Source organism: Gadus morhua, chromosome 17, assembly GCF_902167405.1.
Source record: "Gadus morhua chromosome 17, gadMor3.0, whole genome shotgun sequence".
Lineage (NCBI taxonomy): Eukaryota > Metazoa > Chordata > Actinopteri > Gadiformes > Gadidae > Gadus > Gadus morhua.
The window spans coordinates 9,950,189-9,959,908 of record NC_044064.1 but is presented as its reverse complement, the minus strand read 5'-3'; the positions used below and the strand labels follow the sequence as shown (position 1 = coordinate 9,959,908).

At 42.7% G+C, this 9,720-nt stretch overlaps 2 protein-coding genes and 1 non-coding gene across 4 annotated transcripts in view; 1 reads left to right on the top strand and 2 right to left on the bottom strand.

Moving 5' to 3' along the window:
- dock11 (dedicator of cytokinesis 11) overlaps window positions 1-820 on the bottom strand; it is a 77,003-nt gene extending 76,183 nt beyond the window's left edge. For both annotated transcript variants that reach the window (XM_030339147.1, XM_030339148.1), the window contains exon 1: window positions 519-820. In XM_030339147.1, the coding sequence (XP_030195007.1) occupies window positions 519-620 (102 nt within the window). In that variant the 5' untranslated portion in view covers window positions 621-820. The remainder of the gene's footprint in view (window positions 1-518) is intronic.
- A 667-nt stretch (window positions 821-1,487) lies between these two features.
- trnaa-agc (transfer RNA alanine (anticodon AGC)) lies at window positions 1,488-1,560 on the top strand. Its single transcript has one exon. It is a non-coding gene; the product is annotated as a tRNA-Ala (tRNA).
- A 1,650-nt stretch (window positions 1,561-3,210) lies between these two features.
- On the bottom strand, window positions 3,211-8,122 carry haus4 (HAUS augmin-like complex, subunit 4). The gene is made up of 9 exons (XM_030339168.1): window positions 7,877-8,122; window positions 7,603-7,742; window positions 7,294-7,425; window positions 5,489-5,659; window positions 5,165-5,261; window positions 4,696-4,841; window positions 4,136-4,266; window positions 3,839-3,907; window positions 3,211-3,497 (listed from the first exon to the last, which is right to left on the bottom strand). The coding sequence occupies exons 1-9, from the start codon at window positions 7,941-7,943 to the stop codon at window positions 3,314-3,316; spliced, it is 1,137 nt and encodes a 378-aa protein (XP_030195028.1). The 5' UTR covers window positions 7,944-8,122; the 3' UTR covers window positions 3,211-3,313.
- Window positions 8,123-9,720: the final 1,598 nt, after the last annotated feature.

Sequence of the window (9,720 nt, the reverse complement as noted above, 5' to 3'; positions counted from 1 at the left end):
GTGCAGCTGTCCGGTTGGCATGTGCGCTGCTCTCTTTTTTCCACCAGCACACACAAAAGGAGAACACGCACTGGAAACACCATGTGAGCCTGGTAGACAATGTCACACCGCAGAGCACACACTCAAGTCGGCTTCAGTACGAGAGCTGGGTCACTAAGGACACAATTCGCCAACACGTAATAAACACAGGTAGGCAGTAGTGATGTGTACAACACACGTTTTAGGGCAATTCATTCTTGACCGTTTGCGGTGGCGCATTGGGGGCACATCGGTGGAAAACGTTACCGGGGCACATTCTGAAGAGAGCCGGAGGGAAGTTACCTCAACGACCGCCACGCTCTATTAAAAACGGGGTCAAAGTAGGCTAGAAAATAATTAAATACTCTTTCAAGGAAATTAAAAACGTGGGAAATCCATATAACCACCCATTGTGGGGTCTGCCACGCGTCTGGCCAAACGGTGGTCTCCATAAGGCGAGCTAGCCCACATTATCACCAACCAGTCCCTGTATTACTCACCACTATCACGGACGTCCTAACCGCCTCTGACACACTCTGCCGGACCTCCGCCGCCGTGCCCGGCTTGCTGAGCCGCTTGGTGAATTTCCGTACCTCGGACATTGTTCGTGTAGCCTTGTCTTGAAACAAAAAAATACCCTATTCCTGTGTCCAGTGTGGTGAGTAGGGACATGCCGCGGTGCACGAGCGCTACAGTGACAGCCAGATGTGGGGCTTTCCTCCTGCTGCCAGATGCAAAGTGGTGCTGGTGGTGGAGGCTGTTGGCTGGAGGAGGAGGTGGTGGTGGAGGAGGAGGAGGAGGAGCTGAACCGGTAGCCGCCACAGCCAGTGGTTCTCTTGTTTAAGGCGGAGCTTCTTCTGCTTCTGTGAGATGAGCGGAGAGGCGCGAGCCCCCCGACATCTCATTGCGCGAGCCGTTTACTGGTAGATGGTCATGTTGTCGCCTGACGCCCTCTTGTGGACCGGGAAGGGACGGCGAGTTACATTGATGACATTATTATCTAAATACATTTAGGTAAGGATAAAAATTAATTGAAATGTTTTATTTTGTATGATAATGTTTTTATTACAGATACGGATAATAATCAAATTAATGACAAATTATTTAGATTATATTTAGTGTTTTCTACAGTTTGCCTACGGGGTAGCATATCAAATGAATTGAACTAATGGGTTATAGGCTAAATATTTGAGTGGGACGCCATTGCAGACGTAAATGGGGTGCCACACATGGACCAATAAAGGCGCAAATTGACTGGCTACGCATTTCATTCAAATAAATGCTGCCACCTACCGGTCACTAACGAAGACACATTCCCCGTTGAACCCCCCCCCCCCCCGGATACAATGGCCTGTAATTAATCATATTTGGCTGTTTAAGATTTTATTAAGGTAAACCTAAATATAAAAAAAGAATATATAATACAATATTCATGACAAAATAGAAATGACACCACGATATAATCGGATGGGGGATTAGCTCAGATGGTAGAGCGCTCGCTTAGCATGCGAGAAGTAGCGGGATCGATGCCCGCATCCTCCAATCTTTTTTTTTGTATGTAACGTTTTAACCGTAAGCAAACCAATGTATGCAGAGCTATGTCCATTAATTCGACTCTTTTTATGGTGTTTCCAGTTCAGTTTCATCTTCACCAAAAAAGAGACCCGCCAACCATTGTACCCAGAACGACAAGAACAATATCGTATGCATGATTATTTTTGTTCAACTCCTGTGTTTCGGTTTTAGTTTATTTTGCGATTGTTTTCCTTTTAGTTTTTAGTTTAGTTTTAGTTTGCTAGATAGCAAGCTTTTGAAAAAGAATTAGAAATATAACAATATATAATAATATAATAACGTCTATTGATAAGCACACAACATCAAGAAAACTCAAAGCACACATTTCTCAAGTGAATTAAGGACTTTCTTCAAAGCATATACCGGAAAAATCTTTGAAATTCTGAGGAAATGAAACATTTGTAGTCAAGAACACTAACGGAAGAAATATAAACATGACTTTAACAAGAGTTAATTATGAAGGAAAAATGGTTAACAGAGATGTTCCCCTTACTTAGTGCCATGCTGTGTCTTGGCAGACAGATTCTTGGAAACGAATGAGCCGGAATGTTGAATGCCTGATGAATTTCAGGTGCTATTCAATGTTGTGTTTCTTAAATGAGTGGCGATGACAGCATGTCATGGTCAGCTTATTCATAATGCTCTAATCAGGATTCGAACGTTCAACCTAAGGATCACCAGTACACGGCATTATCCTGTTGAACCACGGACATTCATGAACTGCATGAAGCCTCAGTCATTCAGATTATGAAAATGTCGATTGATAAGCACACATCAAGAAAACTCCAAGCACTGTTAATGGTATCCACCTAAAGATAGCCGCATATTATAGAATAACAAAATGGTCATATGGTAAAATGGGTTGAGACTGTGGACGTTTGGCTTTTCTACGAAATTGTGGGAAAAGTAAAAAAAATTAGAGCAGAAGACCAGGGTTAAAAAGATGCATCTGATTTTAGAGATAAATATGATGAAAGAATTTTGATTCCAGGTCAATCTCGTAAGGAGAAATAAGGCTAGTTCATAATATTTTTAAATAGCTCCAGGACGGATATATATGTCGGCCTAGGCCGAATCAATTGTGTTTTAATATCTTTAGCATTGATATTATTGCAATCCATTCTTTTTGTAGGCTACTCTGCTGTTGGCCTTGATGGGGAGATAAATTTTTTTAACCCTTTTTAACCCCATTTTCCTGCGACATTCCTAAGTCTCCCCTGCGTCATCGCACGTTTCAGCACCTTGTCAGTGGACAGGTACAATCCTACGAACGTCGTGAGTGAAGCGAATGCACGTTCAGTACCGTGGGAATGATCGAAAGAAAGAAGATCCATCGTTTTCGGGAAACTGGGCCCTGGTAAATCTGGTGAGGAGAAATAAGCCTAATTCATGATTTTTTACAATAGCGCCACCTTTGGATGCAGTATCACAAATTTGGGTTTATCGGTAACCATACCTGAACATTTCAAGAGTTTTTGACTTAAGGTATTGGCTGCAGTATGACTTTTACAGAATTTGAGGGGGAAAAAAATACGTTACAGAAACAATAGGGGCCAAGCAGCTTTGCTGCTCAGACCCCTAAATACAACAAAATAATGCACGAGGTTGACAACGAAACAATATGTCCGACCTTTTATTTGACGAAAAAACACAGTATGTACAAAAGACAACATTAATATAAAGGGACATAGCCAAGTAAGACGTTCGATTTGTGTGATCTCTATCCAGCATGCTCATGAAATTCCTTCAGCGCCCACTTCTTGACGTTGATCTCTCCCTGCAGCCTGGCGTACTCGTCAGCCAGCGCCTCAAACTCCGTCCCCAGCATCTCAAACGACGCCAGCTTGGACCCGACAGACTGCTTCTCCAGCTGACGGTCCTTCAGCTCAGACTCCAGCAGATCTCTGCCATGGAGAGGCGGGCAGGGGGGAGGGAGTTGACATTGGAGCAGGCTAGGGGGACGTCCCTTCCTAAACCCTTACCGTTTCAGGGGTAATTATTTCTAACGATGATTAACGTTTAGCGATGGGATGCCACGATTATCCTGGCCCAAATAATCAAAATCTTAAAATTTTATAGCGATGATGGAATTTCGTGTTTATCACACTATTGGGAGGTTTATAAACCTTCTGAACTAGGACAGAGGACTCCTTAAAAGTTAAACGCAACTTTCTAGAAGGAAACGCCTAGGACTTTGTATAGGAGGACTAAACAAGCGATAGTATACTATACTATAGTGACTTGCCTTATTTTTTTGTGTGCTGCTATGGTGTCGGCTGTGTAGGTGTCCAGCCCAATCTCCACTGACTCCATCCTGGAGGAGACATAATGTGTTTGTGTTAAGTGCACTAAAAGATAGTTACTCCACCCAGCCATCATCTCACAATATAGATTAGAATCCATCACACAATTGAGAACCATATTATCCCAAATTAGGGATCATTGACTTGAACTTCCAATTTAAAGTATATTTTTCTGAAAGCCTTATATTATGGTATTTAAGAGGAGATATACAACTGACACTGATGATAAGACAGTTTACCTGATTTTCTGCATCACCAGTTCACACTTGGCCTCCAAGTATTCCAGCTTCTTGTGGTCCAGTTGAGTCTGGATCGTCAGTCTGTGGTCCAGGATGAGCGACTGGAGGAGCTGGATGCACTTGCTCAGCTCCTAGTGAAGCAAGCCATTTGGAAAGATCACCATGAGGTATCTTAAAAGAGACATGTTGTTTCACAAGGAGCGATTAACAACAGTTTTGTGAAAAGCTTAAATCAAATATAAACGGGTGTCTAGTCTTAATGCATATACTGTTAAAACAAGAACAAGCAAGATAGGTTTCACAGTATTAGTAATCATTTGTGGTTTGTTTTGATTGGTGCAATAGTTTTCAGTTGTCAAACATTTCACCAATCTGCAACTGCACCCACCACTGTTTCACCATAGGTTGTGCGGTTGCTGGGGTTAGATTCAAGTGAGTGTTTAAGTACATTTAAAATATCTATCCAATACACAATTTTTAATGTGTAAAAAAACTAAAAGCATACATTTTAAAAGCTCTAAATAAAAAAATTGAAATTACAGACAAACAATGAAACCCACGAGGACGTAGAGCTGGGTCTGTCTCTGGAGCAGAACGACGTTCTCACGGCAAACCTCGTTCAGGCTCTCTGCCCGCTTCTTCTCTCTGTCCAGCTGGCCCGACAGGTGGGCCAGCTTGATGTTCTTCAGACCGTCACTCTCGCTTTCTGGTGATGAAGGGACACAGCGGCCATGACACCTCCATGGGGTATTTACAAAAGCTATTGTGTCCACTTATAATTAAAAAGGAGCAGGAAAGATATTGGGTGGCTGGCTGAGTCTAGTTTATAGAGGTTAGGTTGTTTGAAACAAAGATTCTGGGTACGAACACCCAAGTCTAGTCTGTAGCCATCCTTGGGCAAGATTCCCTAATTCCTACCTTCTCATCAATGACTTACTGGAACTTGCTTATAATAAATAGCAATAAAAGAAAGACATTTCAGCGTTTGTTTTCTTTCTGGAAGACGTGGTTGTTGTGCCGTGAATGTACCCCAGTCAGGCTGGTAGTAGGACAGCAGACTGAAGCACTTTGTCTTCAGATGTCTCTCCAGTTCCTTTGGCAAACTCTGCTTCATTCTTTGCACAATCTGCGGAAAAGTAGTCCAAAACAGATATACACAAACCTTGATGAATGCAAGTCTTGTAGTATTTCATGCAGGGTAAATTAAGAAAAAACATCGATAGATGCATTTGAAATCATATGTCAGTCCCGGATAACATGAGTGATTGAATCCCCAACAGAAGTCCCCTTCCTCCTCCCATAATGCACCTCTGCATTAATCTACCGTATATAAATGATCAGATTACAACACACCTTCTCTGTGGGCAGGAGCTCCAGCACCTGCTGAGGATCCAGCCCCAGTAGAGAGGGCCGGTCCGTGCCCGTTTGGGGGGTGGTGGTGGTCGTGGTGGTGGTGGCGGTACTGAGGTCTAGTTGACGAACACACTGAGCCACTAGAAGACACCTTTCCAATGTGGCAAAGAACTAGCAGACACGGATACAGAACATCAGAAAGGAACAGAGGAGACCTCATTACCATGTTAATGTCATGAAAAATATATTTTTGTGAGAGCTCAGACCCGTGTACCTGAATGGGATCGATATCCCATTATAAAAAACAGGAAATTCCTACTGTTTTTCAACAACAAATTAAAAAACAAACAAATTTTAGCACACACATACTAACAAAATTGTAAAAGCAAAACAGAAATACGGTATTACACGCGTTGTGTGTGTATATACATATCAGTGGAGGCTTCTCCAGTGAGGAGAGGCAGGAAGATCCTCCTTAACCTCGTTTAGATAAAAAATGTAGATTGCCCAGACTACTAATGAATTAATGCTTTTAAATATGACTACCGTACTTTAATGCCTTTGTATGTAATGTTTGTTTCCCTCAGTAAAGGGACCTTAGCATCCCCTATCACCTATTGACAATTACTTCAGAGAGGACGTTCCTCCCTCAGCCTACATTGACTTCCATTCATTTCACCGAAAGTGTTGGCGGCCGGTGAATAACACTGGGTTCAATGGGAGAGAGGAGGAAAGTCCTCCTCTTAGTTGGTGTGACTAGCTAAGGGATCTGGATCCTACCTACGTCTGTTCATAGCGCATGGCTGCGCCATGAACCAATAAGCAGGAGCCCTGGCAGTGGAGCAGCTTGGAGGGAGGGGTTATCCCCTCAAGTCTAGTGGTGTGTTGCTGAACATTTGGACGCCAGCCTTCCGAGTTGCACTTTCCGGTCTCCGAGCATTTATAGCGGTCCTGTTCGTCTTTGTGATTGTTTCATGAAATTGGCTAGTCGTTGTTTATTGTTAGCTACATTAGTCTCTTTAGCAAACCAGCCCGAAAACAAACAACATAACTTTACATTGTATTGCAAGCACAGCAAGACCATGTAATGTATAAATTGGTGACCGGAATAAAGTAGCAATGTAATCAAGCGTCTAAGAGCATTAAAATGACTTACGTGGTACAAATAAAAAAAAAAAAAATCTCTTCACGGGCGCAGCCATTATGTTGAGAGCGTCATCACTGCTCTCGGTCTACTCTCAGATTTCCGAAAGATGAAGACAAAAAGTGGGCGTGCGTCCGAGAAACACCGCAAAAAAGATGGGAGATATTCGACTTTCGATTGAGGGCAAAAATGGTAAGGGCTGAGGGCAAAATTAGGCCCAATGCTAGGCCCAGATTATTTTATTGAGTTTTACAAATCAATAGAAGGCCTGATTTGACTAATTGGCTTTGCATCCTTTCCTTCTGCCCTTGTTGTCCAAGACATGCTACCCAGCAGCTTTCAAAGTACAATGCTGCCACTGGTGGGTTTGTATAAATTCACATAATTATCCCTACCTGCTATTTTGTAGTTCCCCAAAACACCCTGAAACAACAGTCTTATGCCACCATACGCCACTAACAGTGCAAGCAGGCCAATGGCAACCAAGCACGCAGTCCTTCCTCCCTCCCTCACTTTAAAAACCACCAGCCGCCACTGTGTGTGTGTGTGTGTGTGTGTGTGTGTGTGTGTGTGTGTGTGTGTGTGTGTGTGTGTGTGTGTGTGTGTGTGTGTGTGTGTGTGTGTGTGTGTGTGTGTGTGTGTGTGTGTGTCCGTCCCATACCATGGTGACGTCGGGGGGCAGAGTGGTGCGATGCTTCTTCACGTGGTGGTCCTGCATCATCTCCTGCAGCGTGCGATGCAGGCTTTCCACCTGCAGCCAGCGACGCCTCTGGTTCTGCAGCTTCTGCTCTGCCTTGAATCAGGAAACAACCGTTTTAATGGCCAAGCACACTCACACATTCAAGGAATGTATCTCTGCTTTTTCCAGGCAATCCCAGATAATAAAAAAGTCTGCGTTTTAAAACTGCAATAAAAAAATATATCTTTAGATAACAATATTTACATGCGGTTAATAGTAAACGTATCTTACCTTCTCAAGATCCGTCTTGAGTGGGGCCGAAAGTCCGGTTTGGTCAACGTGCTGTGACAAGGTTGCCAGGAGTTTACAAAGCTTGGGGTTCTGCATCAAGTCCTCCTCAGTGAGGTCGCACAACGGGAAGGACGCCAGCACTAGGGTCGGGGAGAAACCAAACCACCCCCACAACTAGATCGTTACAATGGACTACACCTGAAACACGTTACAAACAGGCTGTCTGTCTGTCGGTCTACCTGCATTTAATTATAGGGATGAAGTGGAATCGTACCTTCTTGATGCAAGTTGTCTCCCTTCCCAAGTGAAGATTCACTAACAGTCTCAGCAGAAGACATCATCAGATCAATAATACGTGAGTTGTACTGCCGCTCTATTACAACCAATGATAAACGTCTCGTACTAATAACGATGACACATTCGACGACTGTAGATTACGAAGTAACCATTCGAGTTGTTTATGTCTGTAAATGGACTTCCTGATTCAAGCTCAAGTCGCGCGCGTCTTCAACAAGCTTTTACTATTGGTTGAGTGGCCGTTTCCTCCTTCTATATCTTTTTTTTGGACGTTCCAAACTATTAGTGGTGAATGACTGCCCCCACCTGGTCGTCTTACCACCCTACACCTGTAGACAACTGCATCAGGAAGTATGGTCAAATATATATTTTTTATTACACCTTACTTCCTTAATATACGCACATAATATAGCCTACATACTTATATAATTTATATATTCTGTTTGGAACTGAACAGGAAGATTATAGAGCATTTATGGTGGACATAAAAAACCTGCAATATGGCATTATTAATGGACTGTTATCCATGTGTGAGGCATTCAATGAATACAATAAAGGTGACCTTTTTTCACAGAGGTGTTGCTCTAAATAAAAATAAAAACGGTACTGCTCTTTGTACGTACCAGGGCACAGGTAGTAGGCTAAACTAGTGAAGCTATAAGACATTGACCCTGGGCCATGGACCATGTGCCCTGCCCTGGTACACAAAGGTAGAAGACTCATAATTTGTATTATAACAACAACTTTGTTGGCCTTATATGACTATCCTACAGGGCCACACAGAATAAACATGCATATGCATACTTTTAATGCAACTATTTACATTAAACACAAGAAGAAAAGCTATAAATAATGCAACTAACATTAGTCCCTGTTTTCAAATGAAATATAGCTTGGCGCAAACATAGAATGAAACAGTTTATTTGCTTATTTCTGCCCCTATATACCATTTGAGGAGGGACATTTTCACTGTCATGATCTGGTATTGCCCCTTCCTCTTGCCCTCACACACCCACCCCACTTCCCCAAGACACGGAGAACCCAGTGAGCCGTAAGAACATAGGAACATTTGCTGCTGCTGTTTGCCCCTTCTGCTCCTTGTGGGGCTCTCCTTTGTAAACGTTTTGATACTGGAACACCGGGATGGGAAAACCCTGATGAAGAGGGGGAGGCTGCATGAGGAAAACTTGGTGGAAGTTTAATTTAAGGGACATGGATTCAGAATTTCATGCAATGTAGTTTATATATATTTCTATGGAGTGACAACGATGATGATGATGATGAAGATGATGATGTTGATGATGAGGATGATGGTGGCAAATGTAGGAATTTTGCTATGAAGACTTGTTTGATAAATCGTCGCCCACTGATTATTATTTTGGTGGTATTATCTCATAATGAAAGGCTTAATGATGCTGACATTACTAAATAGAATAGACATTATCAGGCCCCTTTTTTTCTTTTTTTACAACTTTCTACTGCAAAACATGATAAACCCCTTGATGATATTGTAATCATTATCTTGTCAGAGAATTATCTTTGAAATCAGCAGCAATTTAGACATGATACCTAGAGAATTTCAATCTCTCCATGTTCTGTGATTTTACACCACTTGCCCTTAGCAACCTACGAGCGTGTCACCTCGGCCTACTTCTAGAGATCTAGAGCAGCGTGGCGGCACTTGTTTCCTCCCAGTTGGAGATGCAGGAAGGGTGCAGGCCAGGACGCTTCCCGTCAATAAAGCCATAACACTTTACTGATGTACATCCCATAATAACACGCCTATCCTCCATCAGCGCGAGAGTTGTGATGCTGGCCTGC

What these genes read in the sequence shown, in the direction of transcription:
- haus4 (XM_030339168.1), bottom strand. Translation starts at nt 7,943, where the DNA reads ATGATGTCTTCTGCTGAGACTGTTAGTGAATCTTCACTTGGGAAGGGA. An exon ending in AGACAACTTGCATCAAGAAG is followed by an intron (nt 7,743 to 7,876) that starts GTACGATTCCAC and finishes CCCCGACCCTAG; the next exon opens with TGCTGGCGTCCTTCCCGTTG. An exon ending in CTGGTGATGCAGAAAATCAG is followed by an intron (nt 3,908 to 4,135) that starts GTAAACTGTCTT and finishes TGTCTCCTCCAG; the next exon opens with GATGGAGTCAGTGGAGATTG.